General features: G+C 33.0%; 2 protein-coding genes across 3 annotated transcripts; one reads left to right on the top strand and one right to left on the bottom strand.

Moving 5' to 3' along the window:
- The first annotated feature begins 6,527 nt into the window (after window positions 1–6,527).
- On the top strand, window positions 6,528–9,095 carry LOC123891065 (S-adenosylmethionine synthase). Its single transcript, XM_045940850.1, has 2 exons — window positions 6,528–6,890; window positions 7,737–9,095. The coding sequence occupies exon 2, from the start codon at window positions 7,745–7,747 to the stop codon at window positions 8,924–8,926; it is 1,182 nt and encodes a 393-aa protein (XP_045796806.1). The 5' UTR covers window positions 6,528–6,890; window positions 7,737–7,744; the 3' UTR covers window positions 8,927–9,095.
- Window positions 9,096–12,095: 3,000 nt separating this feature from the next.
- LOC123891063 (squamosa promoter-binding-like protein 1) lies at window positions 12,096–18,290 on the bottom strand. Of its 2 annotated transcripts, XM_045940849.1 has the most exons (11): window positions 17,965–18,153; window positions 17,141–17,756; window positions 16,842–17,023; window positions 16,023–16,609; window positions 15,750–15,824; window positions 15,555–15,662; window positions 15,336–15,453; window positions 14,849–14,990; window positions 14,563–14,707; window positions 13,022–13,657; window positions 12,096–12,797 (listed from the first exon to the last, which is right to left on the bottom strand). In XM_045940849.1, exons 2-11 carry the CDS (start codon window positions 17,692–17,694, stop codon window positions 12,354–12,356), a joined length of 2,991 nt encoding a protein of 996 aa, XP_045796805.1. In that variant the 5' UTR covers window positions 17,695–17,756; window positions 17,965–18,153; the 3' UTR covers window positions 12,096–12,353. The 2 variants fall into 2 exon arrangements, with proteins under 2 accessions (XP_045796805.1, XP_045796804.1); XM_045940848.1 differs by having other exon boundaries at window positions 17,141–18,290.
- Between the last annotated feature and the right edge of the window lie 3,369 nt (window positions 18,291–21,659).

The following is a 21,659-nucleotide window of genomic DNA, read 5'->3' as shown; positions in this document are numbered from 1 at the left end:
AGGATGTCAAATTTGCCCCGACATATATCCTTCTCAATTAGAAGGATTATCTATTCTATTTTCTTACTCTTAACCTCTCACTCTACCCAAATACAGACTTGAATGTCCATGTTTCTTATAGGTACCCTCCGCCTCTCACCACCACCGTAGTGAACAGGCGTTCCACTATCCACAACTGTTTTGATCATGTAAAGATCAACTTCTGTGTAAGGAACCTTCAAGTTCAACCATACTATTATACTCTCTCTAGCCTTTATTTGTTTTTTCTCTAACACAAAAAATAGCAGGAGAATCTTTTAGCAAAGCCTTCAATTCAACACTATTATGAAAACATCATAAATTTACGTAGGAATATGCTCATATAAAATGACATAATTAATGAATCATATGTTTGAAAATGGATTACGGGAAGTGCGCACTATGAATATATGATCGCATAATGGGTTAGGTTGGTTGAGTTAATATATATTGTCACAACTCACAATTGCCTAAAATAAAAGCTACTCATCTCTTGCTATATATGTTGGTAGGTCACCAACCTCCTAATCCTTACTTACCACATTTTTCAAACAACAATCATACATATACATACTTGTTTGTTGTGTGCTATTTCCACTTGCAAGAATAATATGTGACAATTAATTAACTTGGATATTTTATTCGTTAATTAATTAATTAATATATTGACTTGATACCTTTGACTATACAACTTTTGTATACCGTAGAATTTTCTCATGTACTATATATATATATTACATATTTCTATATGAGTAGCGTTATATGAACACAAAAAGATCGGACAAAAATACGATACAAACTTTCTCCACTCACAACACAATTATCGAGATGTGCAAAAAATATTAATAAAAGCATAAAGTAAAATTTTGTTATATTTTTGTTAGAATATTGTGTTGAAATAACATTTCTCTTTCTATATTCATCATCCTGTTCACATATATCTATAGCATTTTGTTTTTGTCAACATCATGGTGAAACTATTACTAGGCAGCTGCTATACTTTCCCAACTAACCCCAATATTTGGTGAGACAATGGTACCGTACCTACACAAATAAAATCCAAAAGTAGCAGCTGCTATTTTTCTGCAATTTTTAATTTTATAACTCATTTTTTTAAAGGATAAATTTATAAAATAATATTAATCCATTGTCAATAAATTCAATATTACAATCAATTTATTTAATTTTCCTCATTTATTCAAAAAGGTTCTATATTGTTGGAGAGTCCGGGAAGTTCGGGACAAACTTCGTGTCAAATATGCTCCAGGATCACAAGAGGAAAAAATGTCACATCTTCACCAAAAACTTTAAAGTATTAAGGAAAATTAAATAATACTAGACTTACACATTTAAAATATATATAGAAACCCAATTTACAAAGGTTTTGTTTAGTAAACAGCGCATAACTGATAAGTTAATTTATTGGGGATGAACTTATAGCAAATAAATTAACCGATTGAATTTGTAGTGTTTGATAAAATTAATGGTTGAACTAGCTTATAAGTAAGAAATGACATAAAAATATGTGTTTAATCAATTTTTTTTCTTCAAAATGACTGATGTAAATTTGGAAGAAAAAATGATACTCCTCTGGTTCTACGTATAAGAAAAAATTTACTTTTTAGATTCTTCTTAAAGTTAATGTATCCAGACAACATTGCAGTCTAGATACATCAATTTTATAATAATGAATGTAAAAAGTAAATGTTTTCTTATACATGAGACCAGAAGGAGTAAGATATAAACTAGTATTTAAAACAATGTTTGAAAAATAAACTATAAACTAGTAAAATAAATTATAAATTTTTTTTTTGAAAAATTGTTACGAAATAAATCTTTTATTTAAACTAGTAATAGACCCGTGCCATCGCACGGGTCGTAAAGTTACGACGATATTTTTTTAAGTTATAGTTTGATAATCAAAATTGGAAGCAAATGTTTTTAAAATTTAGATGTAGTTAATAAGTATTTAGAATTTTGTTGGAAATATGCAGACAAATATATTTTTTGCAAAGTATTAATTATGAATTTTGATTTGTTTTAAAGGTAAAAATGGTTATGTGGTGTAAAATTGTGAAAAGACATAAGATTCACTTTGAACATGCCCATAAAAGACATAAGATTTTAAATAGTTACATCATTCTTGTTAACCAAAAGAACATTGGAAAACAAAGTTAGAACTTATCCTGCATAAATTAAGTTTTTTGAAATTATTATAAGTTAGAATTTGTCTCGTATATGATAATTAATTTTAAATTTATATAAGTTCAAAATTATCCTGTATAAAGTATTTTTTTTTTTATAATTTTTTTATGATTTATAACTTGTCTCACATTTAATAAATAATTCTCAATTTTTATCAGTTAGAATTTATCTTGTACAGATAGTTAATTTGAAATTTAAATAAGTTAGAACTTATCCCGTATAAAATAAGTTTTTTGAAATTTTTATAAGAACTTGTCTCACATATGATAATTATTTTCAAATCTTTACAATTTAGAATTTGTCCCGTATATGATAATTAATTTGAAATTTATATAAGTTAGACCTTATCCCGTATAAAAGTTTTTTTTTTTAATTTTTATAATTTAGAACTTGTCTCACGTTTGATAATTATTTCGAAATTTTATCAGTTAGAAATTGTCTCATATATGATAGTTATTTGAAATTTATATAAGTTGGAACTTATTTGTAATTGCTTAGAACTTTCTCACATTTGATAATTATTTTAAAATTTTTATTAGTTATAACTTGTCTCACATGTGATAATTATTTTGGATTTTGTATCAGTGATAATTTATCCCGTATACGATAGTTTTTTTTAGATAGAATCTGTATACGATAGTTAAAATTTATTCAGTGTATATAGAATTTTGAATAAGTGATGAGGGGAAAAAAATTTGAATTTGAAATTTGGTGAGACATTGAGAGAAGCGAAAAGATGTCACATATGTTTGTGGCTTAGATGACTTAGTTTCATTCAAACTGAAAAAGACATAAATGCCTCGGTGGCTTGGTTACAATGTAAAATCTGGTTTGATAAAACATTTTTCCACTCACAAATGCCCGAAATGACTCATATGCCTTGGTTTCATTTTAAAAAGAGTGTACTTTTAGTTCAACCATCAAATTTTTAAACATCAATTACCTTACTTTGGATACATGGCAACACCTTAAGCAAATATACTTTAGACTTATCCAGAACAATTAACCTTATATAAATTAGATGAGGTTATGAACTATGATAATTTATGTATCTTATCATAAAGACTCAAAGTCATAATCTTGCATATATTATTTTCCTTTTATTGACTAAAAAACAAGTTTTCAAAATGAATTTAGGTTAATATAATGGTCATATTTGGACGTGTTAGTTGGTATGGTACGCAATCGTGCCATTTATCTTCCAGAGAGCACAGCATAACGTCAGATCACTTACACCATTCACAAAGGCACTACTGCCACGTTTAAAATTTAATATTGTCATTATGCATTTCTTTATTATTTTTAAATTTGACAATAGTATTTATTTATTACTATTTTGTCTTCATTTTTTTGGTCAAAATTATTTCGCCATCTTCCTGAAATTAAAATGTTCTAGTCAAAAAAATAAAAAATCAACCAAGTTGAATGGACTTTTATGAATTCATTTTTGTATTATGTTTATTTTCGATTTTCCATATGCATGATGAAACAAGAAGCAAATCGTTCAACACGAAAATTAATTAGTAAACAGTCAATATCGATACTGCGTTACTAGTATACCATATACTACCAAATTACCTAATATATAAAGCAGAATCCATAGTTAACCATAAATATTAAACAAATCCATTTTTTATTTTAAAAAAAAATAGTAAATTTTTCATAATTTTTTTCTTAAATACACTAATATTCCATATCAACCAATCACATTGACACAAATTTTTTTCTTCACTGTTGGAGATGTTAATTTAATTTCATTGATTTTTATACAATTTATATTTTTCTTGTCTATTCATCTTACTATTACTCGTGTAAAATTATAAAACTACGTGTGCGTTTGATTCGTAAAATAGCAAGGATTAGACATAACAGTACAAGATAGAACAAGATAATAATGAAATGACAAAACTGTACAGGAGAGATATAGGATGATAATATTTTTATATTCGAAAATAAAATGAGTATTTTCGTATTTTTTATAATTGTACTGTGGACAAAAAGTTGTCTCGTGGTTAGTGAAGGACAAAAAATCTTGTTTTTGTCATGATCCTTTGTTACCTAATTTGTCTAGTCTCATAATCAGTTTCAAATCAAACAGGGTACAGCAAAAGTTATTTTGTCCCATATTTTTTAGCAAATCAAACGCACCCTACAAGTTTCTTTATTACTAACAATTTCGAACCAAAGACTTCAAAGCTGATGCATAAATCTATAACCAATAGATGACTTTGGTAAAAATAAGCTATAAGCTAGCTGATAGCTTATAGCTGATAGCTGAAAAGCTAGCTAATTGAAATTAAAGTGTTTGGTAAAATTAGCTTTTAAAATGGTTAATAAATATAAAATGACATAATTGTTATTAGGTAGTTTCTTTTTTAGAGTGGGTAATTATTAAATTAAAGGGTAAAAATGGAATAAAAGTATAAAAAACTATAAGCTATAAGCTCAAACGCTACTTGAAATAGCATCTGAAAAAAAACTATAAGCTAGTAAAAAAAGCTTGTTACCAAACACCTCTAATTTTTTGAAACAAGTTTATAAGCTCATATAATAAGCTATAAGCTAGCTTATTTGTGTTACCAAACACACCCTACTACTATAATTTTATAAGAACTAATATATGTACTACCTCCGTCCCTAATTATAAGACTCTGTTTGAAAAAAATAGACTATTCATTTATCTTGTTTTGATCGTATTTTTTAATAATATATAAATATAAATATTAACATTTAAGATCTTGTTCAATTTGTTTTGATGAGTATTTTCAAAATATTAAATTTTTATAATTTTTACTGATGATAGACAATTAAAAATATCAGTGATCAAAATTGTGCATTAACGTACGTGCAGTGGCCAAACAGAGTCTTATAATTAGGGACGAAGGTATCCTTGTTAGGCATCAGTGTAAAGTAAAATTAGTAAAATATTATTTTATTTTATTCGTAAAATATAAGTTTTAGATAAAACAATACAGGACATAACAACATAAAATAAAATTTAAGGTATTGAACAAATTTTGTTTTACATGATGATTTTTTTAGACAAAAGGTTAGTTTAGTATTTTAGACAGTTTATCAAAAGGACAAAAAGTTATATGTGGTTCAAAGGGAGACAAATTTTAGTTTTTGTCCAATCTCTTAGCCTGTGTTTGTCCGGTCTAATGAACAGTTTTAAAATTAGACACACTACAATTGAAGTTGTCTTATTCGATCCATTAGTTTTTAGCAGAGCAAATGCATCCTAAAAATAATAATTTAATTTCACAATTTCACTAGAGAAACTAGTGAATATATTATTTGGTATATATTTTATTTTAATATGCACAGGTAATTTTGCTATAGTTTATAAATAATATTTATTAATTTTTGAATTTATTAAAATTATCCATCACAACGGTGTACATGTATCAGGGCCAGCCCATACCTATGTGTCGGGCGTACGGCAACACCATAGTTCAAAATTTTGAGATCCTATAAGAATAGTTACTCCCTCCGGTCCTTTTTATAAGAAATAATTTGGAGAAAAAAAAAGTGATCCTTTTTATAAGAAACAATCATTAAATTTATTTTTACAATTCTATTTCTACCCTTATTAAATTGTATCAAATTAATCCATTTCAAAGTTATGCATTAATTAGAGTGACATATTCTTTATATTACAATAGACAAGGATAAATTAATACACCGATATTAGGTTTTGAATAGATTATAAAATTGTAGAATTGTTAATAAGAAAGGTAAGATTCTTTGGTCTGTGTATCACTAGATTAGTGGTAATCTTATATTTTTAGTGCAAGGTCATTGGTTCAAATAAGTACAATGTCTTTTTTGAATGATTTTAGTTCTAGTCATTTTAATCAACGATTACGATATTATTTTTTTATGTTATATACAATGGTAATTATATTTTTTATGTTATTTATCATTTAAATAAAGCATTTTTTTGTATTTTTTTATTAGGGATCATTTTTAATATTCGAACGGGGCCTCCAGCCCTCCATTAGTCAGGAAGCTCTGACCGATACATATTAAATGAGATATGTGCCGGAGTATTCATATTTTTTTTTTGATAAAACCAATTATTAGTTGGGCGATTGACGCTAAATTTGGTATGAATGACACAGTTCGATTACCCACAACTACGATCAAAAGGAGCCGAAATCACTTGATGAAAAATTGACTCTGAAATAATAAACTCATGGTGAAAGTTTTAAAAAAAATGATAAAATTTTATCATTTCTCTTTTAGGTAATAAAATTTCATCATGTTTTTTATTTTATTATTTTGAAAAGGAAAAAAAAAATAGAATGAGGAGAGATTGGTGGATTGAAGAGAACAGCAGATCTACCACCGACACGACACGCCTTAAACCAGATCTGATGACTGATACCGGTAAGGTTTGGTAACGACCGGCAATATCCAGTTATTAAATTTCTCTCTATCCCCTGACAGTGACACAAACAAAACTCACCAACCCCTTGATTTTAGCGTCAAATCTAACGGCTAACCGAAGTACCCGGTAACCAGTCATATTGAGCATCAACTACTATAAATACACAAGATAGAGTCGTTGCCTAAATCACCCACCCCCGTCATTCTGGTCTGAGCGAGTGTTGTTTTTTGCACCTCCTTCTCCATTTCTACTTACACCTCCTCACTCGCTCCAGGTTCATCACTATTCTCTTCATTTACCTTACCTACCATTTACATGCTTTTGTTCTCTTTCTATAAACTTTATTCATTATATTCTCTTGTAAATTTAACGTAACAGTTCTAGATTCTAGATCTGAATTTTTGTTCCTTATAGAATAGTTTCATAGTTCATGGTTTAGTTTATTGTATGATTCTTACTACTGTTATTTGTTACCGTTAGGAAGTTCAACTGTTCATTTCGGTTTTTGTTGAACCTTGGCGTTTTGTGTTATAGATCTGATATATTTTTATATGTTCTAACCGTTTTGTTCAGTTTTGTTTCTATGTTTCTTTGATTGGATCTATTTTTCTGGCTGCTAATAGTTTTATGTATATATGTTTGTTTATGGCTTCTTACTACTTATACATGAAGTTCTTATTGTTAGTCAAAAAAATTTCTCTGAACACTTTTAGTTTGCATCCCAAGGATCATGGAGAGTTTTGAAATTGAGAGTTTGAAACTAATACTAGTACTATACTAGTATTTTAGAGAGATATTGTGCTTTCATTTTTATTGAAATTCAATATTCTGTCATATCTTGGTTGGTGATTAGGGAATCTTGATATGTTATCCACTTGGCTGCAATTTTTTATGTGGTGTGGACCAATTTTTTTTTAAAAATTATTTTAATCATTCATGACATAAAGTTTTCAGAGATCCTTTCAATTTGTTTTTGGATTTGAGGCTTTATTCCTTTTGCAATTTGATCTCGAATATTATCGGTTATGGTTATCGTCTATTGATGAGCACTAAATAAAGTTTTTTTTTTTCACCTTATGGAGTGTAATATTCTAAACATATGGTTTGTTGTTTTGTGTAGCTTGAAAAATGGCGGAAACCTTTCTATTCACATCTGAATCAGTAAACGAGGGTCACCCCGACAAGCTGTGTGACCAGATCTCCGATGCAGTTCTCGACGCTTGTCTTGAACAGGATCCTGACAGCAAGGTTGCCTGTGAGACATGCACCAAGACTAACATGGTCATGGTCTTTGGAGAAATTACAACCAAGGCCAACGTAGACTATGAGAAGATTGTTCGTGACACATGCCGAACCATTGGATTCATCTCTGATGATGTTGGTCTTGATGCTGACAAATGCAAGGTCTTGGTCAACATTGAGCAACAGAGTCCTGATATTGCTCAGGGTGTTCATGGCCACTTCACCAAGCGCCCTGAGGAGGTTGGTGCTGGTGACCAGGGTCACATGTTTGGCTATGCCACTGATGAAACCCCTGAGCTTATGCCATTGAGCCATGTCCTTGCTACCAAACTAGGTGCTCGCCTTACCGAGGTTAGGAAGGATGGTACCTGTGCTTGGCTGAGACCAGACGGAAAGACACAAGTTACTGTTGAGTACTACAATGAGAATGGTGCTATGGTTCCAATTCGTGTCCACACTGTCCTCATTTCTACACAACATGATGAGACTGTCAGTAACGACCAGATTGCCGCTGATCTTAAGGAGCATGTTATCAAGCCTGTAATTCCAGAGAAGTACTTGGATGAGAAGACCATCTTCCACCTTAACCCTTCCGGCCGCTTTGTCATTGGTGGTCCTCATGGTGATGCCGGTCTAACCGGAAGAAAGATCATCATTGATACCTATGGTGGATGGGGAGCTCACGGTGGAGGTGCCTTTTCAGGCAAGGACCCAACTAAGGTCGACAGAAGTGGTGCCTATGTTGTGAGGCAGGCAGCAAAGAGTATCGTTGCCAACGGTCTTGCTCGCAGATGCATTGTTCAAGTTTCATACGCCATCGGTGTGCCCGAGCCTTTGTCAGTCTTTGTTGACAGTTACGGAACTGGAAAGATTCCCGACAAGGAGATTCTTCAAATTGTGAAGGAGAACTTCGACTTCAGACCCGGAATGATCACCATTAACTTGGACCTTAAGAGGGGTGGCAACAGGTTTCTTAAAACAGCTGCTTATGGACACTTTGGAAGGGATGATCCTGATTTCACCTGGGAAGTTGTGAAGCCACTCAAGTGGGAGAAGCCTCAAGCTTAAGAATTGTGTTGTCGGATTTTTATATTTGTCCCTTCAATGTTTGTTGTCTTACTTACTAGGTGTGGATGAATAATTTGTGTGTTTAGTTAATTGTTGTCGTTTTTACTTACAATTTTTATTATGGAATGTTATTGTTACCGTGTTGGTACAATGAAAGTTTTTATCAGAATTTTGTCCCAATTTACTGCATCAGGAATTTGAAATCCTGAAAAAGGAGGCTATCTGATATTATGTATTACTTTATCTAATAGTAAGTCCAAAATATCATTCTCACGAAATTGGATATTTGTTTGCTATTTTTTTCCTCGCAAGAAATTACGAAATTGGATATTTGTTTCAAGAAATTACTAAATGCAGTGTTGAATTAGAAAAAGGGGGCTTCCTTTTTAAGGTCTGCAATTAGAAATTATGTAGTAGGTAGGTAGGTAGGTAGGTAGGTAGGTAAGTACTAGTAGTAGGTACTTCAACCTCATCATTGTAGTATAAAAACTTCTTTTTTCTGACAAAGTGGTATGAAAATGTTTCACCTTTGCAAAGGGCATAACCAGTAACCACAATACAGTAGGATCTTGATGTTTAATTAAAAAATAAAGAAAATTTAAAGTGGTGTAGTGTGTTCAATTTGTTGAAACTTAAGTTTAAAATTTGCTATTTTTCGACTTAACTTATAACAAGTGACTCACCTAATGACTAGTAATACTGCCAAAAGTTATCTAAAAATAGGTGTTAATAATCATATATTATTAACCGGTGAGTATGCTAGAAATTTTTTTGGTTCGATCATTAACCTCATCGTAAATATAAAAAATCCTTAAAGACGCACTAACAAAACTCTATAAAGAAATATAAAACCATTTCAACATTTCTTGTTTGAGTTTCACAAAGGCTGCTATATGATCCTCACAATCTCAAATTTGTATTATTTTCATCTTATAGGCTTATAGCAAAACTGCATTTGATTTTGTTAAAAAAAAAAAAAACTGCATTTCATTGGTGAGAAATTCTTTAATAGGCACAACCATAAATATGATTTGTTGGGCACACACCCAAAAAACATAAATATAAAAATAAAAAATAATTAAAGTAATATAATTTGATGTGACAATTTTATTTTTCTTTTAATTTTTTTGATTTGTGTGTGTGTGCCTATATTTTGTGCCCAAACACTTGTGCCCAAGCAAGTGTTGCTCTTCATTGGTAGGTGTTGTGGTGCAAATATGGTTGAGTTTATTTAATTTTCTTGTTTTAATGAAGTGACAATTCCTATCAGAAATTCACACACAAATATAAGTGAAGATGTTCGGTCTAATAATATTGACAATCAGTTGAGTTAGATCTTACGGGTTGAAATTATTTTAGTATATTGTAATATGTTTGTTGTCATTTTCTTAAAAATGTTATATACACGTCAAGAAAAATAATTTATTCAAAAAACATTTTTTTTAAGCAAACAAACTTAAGTGCATTTCATTTATAATAAGGGTCGTGCTAAACAGTGCCTCCGGGACACTCTATAAGCATTCTATTTAAAGAAATAATTTACTCAAAAAGTGGAATATTTCAATTTTCGAGGCGTTGACTTCACACATTTCTATAAAATTTTAACAAAAACTTACTATTTAAGATGCTTAAAGAGTGCCCGGGGGCACTGTTTAGCATTTTCCTTATAATAATAGTTTCAATATAAGGTGGACAATAATCAAAAATTTGGGGACTAGCATTAAAACGAGTTGCCTGCGCAAGATCATGAGCTACTCGATTGTCTTATCTCCTAACATAACTGACCTTACAGTTTTGACTCATATTTAATAATCTACGACACGACTCAATAATAACACCAAACTCGGTGTTATTTCTAGACTTCTTATTTATAGCTTGTACCACTTGGAGGCAATCGGTTTCAATTTGAACATTTGACATATTAGCATTTTGTAACCATTGAAGTGCTTCCAGAACACTCTGTGCTTCCACCTCTGCTATCTCCGGTTTTTCGTCAAGTCTTCTCGTGTATGCACGCACAAATTTCCCTTGATCATCACGCACACATGCCCCTGTACAATATATGTTCAGCTCCGCATAGCATGCTGTATCTATATTACATTTTAGTGCTCCTACCGGAGGTTTGGTCCACGTATGCCTCGTCGTGACTGCGTTACTGCTGCTGTTTGTCTTTAGCTGTTGCGCCAATTCCCAATCATAAAGTGTGTTCATATTGATTTAAATGAATATTAATTTCTTAATTAACAATTTTTTTTCAACAAAATCTTAATTAACAATGTAATCGACTGATTATTTTACTTTCCTTACGTTCTGGTTAATATTTAAATCTTTTCAAAACAACCATAAGTAAAAATTAAGTATAATTTGTAAACTCTAGATATTAATTTAACTTTTTTTCTTCTTTCAATTAAACAACAAATTTTACTACTACTAAAATAATCATAAATTGTTTAGCTGGTACAAGTGCTTGACTATAAGCTTATAAGGTTAGTGCACGACTTAAAGAGATAAATATGCACATATTTCAGTTATCGAATGACTACTAATGGTGAAGAAGGGCAACCATGTTAGGAGGGCAAAAGAACCAGAGGAGACTCACAACGAAACATTTGTATGAGCTATGCCTATGAGGGATCCCAACAGATTGTGGTTGTGTTAGGAACTTGACAGAGGAGCCAGGAGTGTCACCCTGCCCATTGCAGCTTCCTTTATGACCAAGGGTGACTGCCGGCTAGTAGGCCACGGCAGAGAAAAGAGGGAGTAATTCTTTTGCAATTTTAATAATATTATTAGATTAAAAGTAACAATTCCAGCTGCCATCAACAACTAGGGTTACGACAGCACCGTTCAAGATGAGAGCCAAGTGGAAGAAGAAGCGTACGAGGAGGTTGAAGAGGAAGCGCCGAAAGATGAGACAGAGATCTAAGTAGACAGTTATTCTCACCGATCGTAGTTTGTTTCTTCGTATGTTTTTGTTGTTAAATGCGATCTTTCGCATAATTGTCTTGAATATTTTCTTAATGTTATGATACATTAATGGTTTTATATCTTAATCGTATTAGTTTTGGTTTAAAAAAAAAGATTAAAAGTAACAATTACCGGTTCAAAACAATGTATCATATTCATATCATAGATCACCTTTGCAGTCGACTTATAAAGTGATTCAAAGTACACGCCGCATAATAATAACCTCATTATAAAAAGAGGAGGCTGCACTGCAGCATACAAATATTAGACTATTGTACAATGATTTAGCCAAATGGAGTTTGAGAAGACAATACAAGCAAATCCACACATGCAGTCTCACAATGAAGCATATCAATAATAAATTTGTAAATAACATAACCCAACTTAGTCATTTAAAGAAACAGTATATGAAGGCATCCTATTAAATTGTCTGTCAAATTACGTTGTAGGTTAACCTGTCTCAGCTTGTTCCATACTCCAACGATTCCCACCTGAAAGGTCGGAATATATACAGAACTTCGGGCGAGCTTTTGAACAGAAGAGCCACACAGACACAGACCGCAGCTATGGCCACCATTGACAGCATTGCAGGTCTGTATGCGAAAGACTTCCTTACAGCAGTTCTACACGATAACTTACGATCACAAAGTTTGCAGTTCTTTTGGAGACTTCTAACATCAGCATTTCCAATTTCAAAGGTGGTGGATGATTCATCTTTCTTCTGACTTGTATCAAACATTGTCAGATTGCTAGGAATGTCAACCGCCACATGAGCCCCTCCTTGTCTCTTGTTGATTTTCTTCTGCACCAAGTGAATATAAGTGTAATGACCACGTAAACGTGCATAATCCTCAGGTGTTGAACCCGTGCTGTCACGAACACTATTCCACGCTTCAATTCCCACCTGAATTAAAAGGCCCAGGTTATCATCAAATACTAAATATTGCTAACCTTAACACAATGCTTGTGGTTTCCAACAGGAAGGGTGAAAGGTGAAAACAGTATAAATAACAGTTGTAATGCATAATTTAGGCATAACGGGATTCAATCTGCGCAAGAAAATGCAGTGAAGATCCATATGGAACAATATCACCCTCTGTTCTCAATTTAAGATAGAAGAATTCTTACCATGCAAGGATCATTAGTCAAAGCATCAAGTACATCCTCAGAACCATCTTTCCCGGCTGCAATATGGAGTGGTGTCAGACCAGCAGGACCGGCAGCATCAGGTCTAAACAAGAAGTTTTTATTCCCTCCATTAACCAGCGCCTTGTCTTCAGGTCCTAGTTTATCTGAAACATTTTGAGGGACATATCTCAAAAGAAGCTCCACCAACTGCCTGCTATTTCTCCTCACAGCTCTGTGAAGGAGACCCAACTCTGAAAGTGCAAGATAGAGGGACGTGTGGTCTCCTGTACTCACAGTTCCCTCAAGCATGAGGTTCAATAGCTTTTTAACTACTGCACACCAATCATGGTCCACAGAAAACTCCACGAGCCATTTGAATCGATCTAATGGAAACAGATCCACACTAGAATTCAAGTGAACCGTCCTAGATTTTATCTGGCTTCTGTGGAGAAGCCAACCCATTTCATGAATGAAATCCATGGCTTGATTTTTTGCTTGAATTTTTCCAGCCCCTTCCACATCTGGATAAGTATCACTTGATTCCAATAAAGGCTCAAGCACACAGATTTCAGAGCAAACATCCTCCTCCACAACTATGAAAGGAAAAAAACTGCTGCTCAAACCCTGGTCCTCAATCTGGCATATTCACAAAAATTATAAAATAAAAAGCTCAGATATATAATATTGATGCAGACATGGATGGTTATGACAATTTGTAAGGAAGCATATAAATGGCAATAACGATCCAATGACAATTTAATTATGGACTAGGACAGTGAATAAATGTTGGCCGATGTTTATCATTTCAGACTATACTTTTTTTTTGGGACTAATTTCAGACTATACTTAAATATCATAATATAGGTGAAATGCAGCAACATCCTAATAGCAAAGAAATCTAAAAGATCAATAATTAAAAGAGATAGTTCAAACCACCAATAAAAGATATGTAACAACTGACTCTCATCCTCAAAACTAACCCCAGTCAGGATCTTATTCGATTGCTAAAATTATGAAACTAAGCAGCCGAAAATGTATATATTTTCATTTTTCAGTAGGTCCAGTATATTGAGATTATAATTCAGATAACCAATCTAATGACAATAATATATACAAAACACGCTTTCTCCCCACCCAAAAGAAAAGATCACACATACTTCATTATATTTCATGCATAAAATCCAAGAACATTACATAATGAGAATCTATTCTTTAGTCAGTATTATATGAATGTTAATACTCCATGCGGTCCTTATTATAAGAAAATTTTCACTTTTTAGGTTCATTGAATAACTGATGTATCTGGTCTATATTATAGATCAGATACATCAGTTATTCCATGAACCTAAAAAGTAAATTTTTTCTTATAATAGGGACCGGAGGGAGTGGTTAACAATTTATTGATTATAATTACTCATTTTTGCTACAAAAATGTTTAGGCATAGGAACTTTCCCTTTTCCGAGGACAAGGCCCATCACAAGCCTTGGTAAGGGCTTATTGTGATAATTTAAACTAATTTGTGAGAGCAAAGAAAGAGCACCTCAATAAATCCTCGCCCATTCATCGCAGGGACAGAACATGAAAATTGGACGCACTGAAGCTCATCAAGATCCTTGGAGCACTGATCCATAGACTCATGAGTATCTTCACAGACCAAGTAATCCCCTTCTAAGGCACACAATAACCTGAAATAATAAGAACAACGTTCATATGCAATAATGAAATATACACATCCACACATGTATATCTAAGAAACTTTCAAAATTTGCATCTAACTTTCAACATGCAATGTTATTGCAATTAACAGGGTAACAAGTAAAGAATACCTAGTGGCAGGACGAGTCAGGTTGATACCCTTCACAGAAAACTGAGCTGTCTTTGATGCTGGTACAGCAATTGGGCTAACACTCAAAATTTTACTATAATTGTTACACCTGAAAGGTAGGGATGTATCGATGACAACCTGGCCTGCAGCAGAAAATTTGCAGTTAGATACCTAGTCCTTAAAAAGTACTACTTACTGATTTTGACATGTATAAAAATATAATAACAATGACAACAATGTGGACATCAGAAGACCATTTTAACATAAGATCAAATTCAATAAAAGTCCATCAAACCAAGTTAATATGAGGCAGTAGCTTGAATTAGATGTCAATACAAGTCCTTGATGTAGATGATTTAACCTTTAAACATTTGATGAAAATTTACTGAGCAAAATACTGGTTGATGGATTTAATTGAATACTGTAATAAATTCCAACTCCTGTTTTTCTTGACAAATAGGAAAAGCAATAGAAACATAGCAACAAACCGTTGAAAATGAAGGCCATCTGATGCTGCACCCGGATGTGAACCCATCCAGTTCTCCAAAAATCATCATCTGAGACATCCAGAAGGCTATTCAAACTGGAAGTCAGATCTAAGCAAAGCTGTAAAAGAACAAATAAGACTTGTAAGGTCAAGAGTATCCCCTGATTGCAGAAATAACCACATACAGACCAGATAGTAGTTTTAGAAGGACATTGCTTACCTCCTCCCACACATCCTCAGCCTGACGCAGATAAATAGTCAAAACGATACAACCAGGCCGTATATAGCCTTCAATATCAGTTGGACTGTGGGATAACCAGTCAAGAATCTGGAGTGCAAAACCTTAGTATTATTATATTTCAAAGAAAAATAATAGTAACTGTTAGTCCTAGATGCTTTGAAAAGCTTAACGTACCTGTGCTCTGATTACAAGAGGAAAATCGCTTGGTTCTTTACCGAAGAGTTTAAAAACAATCCGATCCGTGCGATTCTAAATGGAGGAAACCAACAAATTAGCTGTTGAATAATGACAATCTCAAGATAGTATAAATTTAACATATATAAGGGTGTCACCCAAGCAAACATTAGGAACTAGAACCGCAACTAAAACATTTGTAGTTTCCAAAAAATACCCACAATTTCTACAGAAAGTCATAAAATCCCAATCATGAGGGGTGAGTATAAGTACCTGAGCTTCGCCAGTGGAGCTAGAGGGGGACTGAGCAGATGCAGAATCTGAATTTCCACTTGTTTGAGGTGGACTTGACTGATGTGAATCCTGTTGCATCCATGGGTAATCAAGAGAACTAGTAATAATATTTGCAGTGACAGGCAACCTTTCTATATCCTCTATGCCATCATCTGAGTCAATATAGATGTCATTCAGATCAAAATCATTCATCTTGGCCTGTCCAGCAGTACTGTCTCTTGCTTCTGAGTAAGTCGGAGGGCTGTTTGAAACACCGGGCTTTGCAGAGGATGTGGTTTGTTGATCAGCAGCCCTAGCATCATGTGTATGCACCACTTGATGCTGAATTTCACTAATAGAAACTGCTTGATTCTGTACTGTAACAGTTGGAGAACCTTGAGAACCATTCGTTAATAAAGTAGAAACCATCTCAGACTTCCCAGATGAAGACCCTTCTTTCAACAGATTCTCAGGTTCCCGTAAAAGGTTAGACAAGTTCCTTCCCCCTTGTCCACCATTCTGATTGGCAAGACTCCTTAAAAGATGAGTAAGCAGATCCTGATCTGCGGTCTGATTTGACCTGTCAGCTATAATTCATAAAAAATATCATTACTCATCCTTCAATTACCTTTGTCATAATATTGTTCATAGCAGAAATACCAATTAGAGAAACAGATAAGAGAATATTACAAAAGTAGTTTAAATCAATACCAAGGCTTTTGATCATTTCAAACAAAAGAAACAAGCACTAATCAACATCATATATGAATAAGAAACAAACTAAGCTCTGCTTAGAGATTAGACTAAAGAGATACTTACGCTGCATATTTGAAAGTATCTTCAATAAACTTATCAACAGATAACTACTAGTCTGATCATCGTTCGGTGAACTTCCATTAGGAACAGCATCCTGATTTGTTTTTCTCCTTCTTTTATTATGGCCAGCCAAACGTCTCCGACAGCTTCTCTTTCCTTCATCAAACTCTTGAAGCAAGTGAAACCTGTCGAAAAAATAAAAGAATACCATGAATCTTGATCCAATCTAAAGTCCAAACTTTTAAAACAGCTAAAAACACATACTTTTCAGCTATATGCTATCTGGTAAATCAAGAACTAACCTACTACATTGTTGGCAGAACCTCTGCATAGCATTTCCGACAAGTGCCTTACTAGCCTTGGAGTGTATCTCACAAACTTTATGACGTCTATGATAATCTTTCCCGTTGTTGAGATCTGCGCGACAATCCTCCACCTGACAAAATGCTCTACTAGAACTACCTCCACCAGCTGCTACTCTACTTTTCTTCCCAATATTTCCTTCCCATGTAGCAGCCACCTGAACACCACTACCACTACCACCACCACCACCAAGATTCAAACTTAAACTAGCACCTTCCTTATTCAAACCAAGTTCATCATCCTCCACAACAATAACCCTCCTCTTCCTCTCACCTTCCTTGTTCCCTTGACAAATCCCAAGATCTAACTGTTCAGAACAAGAAGATGAACTATTCGAATTAGACGAACCACCGCCACCACCACCACCACCACCACCAACAGGAAGAGGTAAAAACTGTCTATGTTCTGGAACAGGAGTCAATTTACTAGTAGCTAAAAAAAGATGACCATCCCAATTCCAATTATTCAAATCCCAGTCTGATCTTTTCTCCATAGGCCTTAAATCAGAGGAACCACCACCACCAGTACCAGTACCATTACCGTACAGTTGAAAAGCTTCCATAATAAAAATTGAGAATTTGAAAGAAACAGAGAAGTAAGGTAATTATAAAATTAAGTGAAATTAAGATAGAATATGTTGTTGTTACCCATAGATCAAGAAAGAGTAAAATTAAGCATGATAAGTGAAGTAGAGTATGAAATTTTGTTGCAAAGAATCTATCTAGTAATTAAGAGAAAGAAAAGAAGTTTTGTTGAATTGAACCTTTGATGATTGATGAGTGGTGTGAGTGAAATTGGGAAAGTGCGGGAAGTACGGTTGGGTGGAAGAGGGAAGAAGGGAGGAAAATGATATGTGTGATGGAGATGGAACGAAATGAAATGAAATGTGAATTCTTTTTTTCTTTCTTTCTTTCTTTCTTTGCGTGACAAGAAAAACAAAAGACTCTCTCTATCTATGCTATGTTATGTTATGTTGCTGCTAGCTAAGCTAATGGATGCTATGCTATGCTATGCTAATGGTAGTACAATCATGTGATATTCTATTCTATGTTATGGTGTACGCACAAAATGATAGAATAATAATATTGTAAGAAAAAATATTAATTATTATAATAATATATTAAGTAATTTAAAATGTCCATAAATACTTAACAAAAAAAACAATGTCCATAAATGAGAGTTTAACCGATGTCTTGAAAAAAAAACTCTTAATATCAATACTTTTCAACTAAAAAAACTGTCAATATCGATATTATTGTACAGAAAAAAAAAACTGTGGATACCGATTGGTATTGTTGAGTTGTACGTCTTTAGTTGGACTACAAACATGAACATCGAAATGGGTGTAAGTTTAATGATATTTGATAGTATCTTGTTTATATAGGTCCAAAAAAATGTAATTAAATAAGGGTCATGTTAACATGTGCACCAAAGGTACATGTTAAGGTATCTAAAAATAGAAATATACTTTTAATAACATAAAAGAATTTAATGTTTAAAAAGTATAATGCACAAGTTACAAGAGAATATTACTACATTTGTATTTTTAACATGTGCCCTTGGTGCACATGTTAACATTTTCCATTAAATAATAATAATAATAATAATGTAATAATTTATAATTCATTTATTCTTAATTATAAACAAAAATCATTTTTCATGTTCATTGAATAAGTAATATATTTGGTCAATATTATATACCAAATACATCAATTATTTAATGAATCTGAAAAATAGTTTAAACTTTTGACTTTTCAGGTTCATTCAATAATTAATGTATTTGGTTATATTATAGATTAAATACATTAGTTATTTTCAATAAAAATATAATGTTAAAATAAGGGGAGATGAAAAATTAAGAGTGGAAATTACCACATGAAGAAAATTGACAGAGGGAATCTATTCTCATTACTCTATAGAGAAAGAAAAAAAAAATAGTACACCAGTTTAGGAAATGAAGGCAGGAACAGGAAGGTGGTGGTGGGAAATGGGAACAGTACATCCATCCTCCACCAGCAAAGTGGTGGTGGGACACATGTGTTGGTTGTTTCTCACATTCACGTTGTTACATTTTGAACGTAGTACAAATAAGATAAGATTAAAGATGCTTTTGGTTTCCTAATCAAATAATCATGTTGTTGTGAGTGGTTGATTCTTTACTCTATTGCTGTTGGACTATTTTGTCTTCTTTGTCTTTGAGAGTAAAAACGTCACATTTTCACTCTAGTACTTTTTGTTTTTCTTCAACACGTGTCACCATCCAAGATCATATGTAGCCTCACACACGTGTGAAATCAAATGAATCTTCCTTAACACCACCAACACTAGTTTACTTTTTCAATTTTTCAACGCACCTTCCTCGTATTCAATTTTCTTTTCTTAACCTTTTAGATTGACCGTCATTATTTTTGACTCAGAGATTGACCGTCATTATTATGGCCTTGCAATGTGGAAGCTAAAATGTTAGATAATGTTAATATGTGTTTATCATACTTGGTACATTGGTGATTTGATTGAAGCTGAAACTTCAAAGGAAGAAACATAGTTACGATTTCATCCTCGTAACTATGATCGGGAGGAAGCTAAAATTATTTGATGTCATAAATGATTTTCGAATCAGATTAGGCGGTTTGGATACGTAATACTAAAACAAAACGTTAATAGTATGTGTTTTAAAAGCATATGTGTTGGGAACATGATTTCATGCATGCCGTTGAAATCCACATAGTTATCAAACTGTGTTAGATCAGAGTCGTCTGATCTAAAACGTGTGGTCCAACTTGATTATATCAACTTATTACTGTATTAATCTGAACCGTCAGATTTATGATTAACGGCTATGATTTAATACTGCGTGAAAACTGTGGTTTTTCACGACAGTAAATCTCGATCATATAGGTAGAGATCTTAAAAATAGTTAATATTTATATTTTTAATTGGTTAATTGAGACAAGATAACATCTTAGTCTTTTTTCATGGATGGATTGCAAGCTTCATATTCTTATTTTTGTTTTCAATTATAAATATATTATATTTTATGTCGTAAAAGAAAATTATAGATTTAAAGTTTAAAAAATTATATACAAACATGGATGAAGGATCAAAAACAAGAAAAACAACATAAAAATGAAACATTAAATTGTTACATGAAATTAAACTAAGGGACTAAAGATAAATATCAGCTATGCTATTTAGTACGAAGGATTGGTAAACGAAAGGCAAGAATTAGGCATTAAAAAAAACAATAAAAAGAACCGACACATAAGGTTTGGATGTAGCGAAAATCAAGTTGCAGTTGTGATATAAATTTAAGGGTCATGATTATCATTCTTGCTTTTCTTTTCGTGCTAACAAGCATTTTTCGATAAATATATCTTTTGCCTGAAATAAAAATATAGGGGTTGATTGTTCAACTCAAATACATGTGCGAGCCATAAGGCCTAATAAAATAAAATATATAAATCGACTAATTGTTAGGATTCGTTAGCTTGTATGTTAAGTAACTAGTTGCAGCCTAAGCCAAGCCAAGCCTGCTGGCCTGCAGATGTGCGCGCGCGTGCCTTGGCCTGGCCTGCCTTGCCTTGCCTGCAGGCTTGCTAGCCAACTGGTTGGCTTGGATTGCAATCTATTGTACCTTGCCTATAAAAGGCCACATTGTGAATGAATAAACTAGCTGATTACTCCCTAACAACAACAATTGGTATCAGGTTCTCCTATTCTAGGGACCTGAGGAGAGAGAAATTGCAATTTCTAACCAAAATCCGTTTTAGCAACCGTTTTCAGTTAGATTCTTCTTTGTTCTTTCTCATCTGAAGCTTTCTTTCTTCATCAATGGCGGAAGAAACGAAGTATAATCACACAAAAGTTCCTAAATTTGATGGCTATTACGAGCATTGGGCAATGCTAATGGAGAATCTCATTCGATCGAAGGAGCTATGGAGCTTAATTGAACAAGGCATCACGGTGGCGCCACCTGATGCTACAGCTGAGCAATTGCAAGCAATTGAAGCGCTCAAATTGAAAGACTTAAAGGTAAAGAACTATCTCTTTCAATCTATTGAGCGTTCCATTATGGAAACGATTCTTGTTCGCAACACATCAAAAGATATTTGGGATGCTATGAAACACAAGTATCAAGGATCCGCAAAGGTGAAACGTGCTCATCTGCAAGCATTGAAACGAGAATTTGAAGTTCTTGAAATGAAAGATAATGAAACAGTTGAACAATACTTCTCAAGAACTCTTGCAATTGCAAATCGCATGAGTGCTCAAGGTCAAACACTGCAAGAAGTTGAAGTTGTTGAAAAGATCCTGCGATCTTTGTCTTCAAAGTTCAATTATGTGGTTTGCTCTATAGAGGAATCAAATGATGTTACAGCTATGTCCATTGATAGCCTGCAGAGTAGTTTGATTGTGCAAGAGCAGAGAATGAAGAGACAGATTGAAGTAACAGATGAA

Source organism: Trifolium pratense, linkage group LG6 (genome assembly GCF_020283565.1).
Source record: "Trifolium pratense cultivar HEN17-A07 linkage group LG6, ARS_RC_1.1, whole genome shotgun sequence".
NCBI lineage: Eukaryota > Viridiplantae > Streptophyta > Magnoliopsida > Fabales > Fabaceae > Trifolium > Trifolium pratense.
This window is presented reverse-complemented; position numbering and strand designations above follow the sequence as displayed.

Coding starts and splice junctions, on each gene's coding strand:
- LOC123891065 (XM_045940850.1), top strand. CDS start 7,745: ATGGCGGAAACCTTTCTATTCACATCTGAATCAGTAAACGAGGGTCAC.
- LOC123891063 (XM_045940848.1), bottom strand. CDS start 17,763: ATGGAAGCTTTTCAACTGTACGGTAATGGTACTGGTACTGGTGGTGGT. Junction 16,610..16,841: donor GATACTTTCAAATATGCAGC/GTAAGTATCTCT, acceptor TATGAATTATAG/CTGACAGGTCAAATCAGACC. Junction 15,825..16,022: donor GCTCCACTGGCGAAGCTCAG/GTACTTATACTC, acceptor TCCTCCATTTAG/AATCGCACGGATCGGATTGT.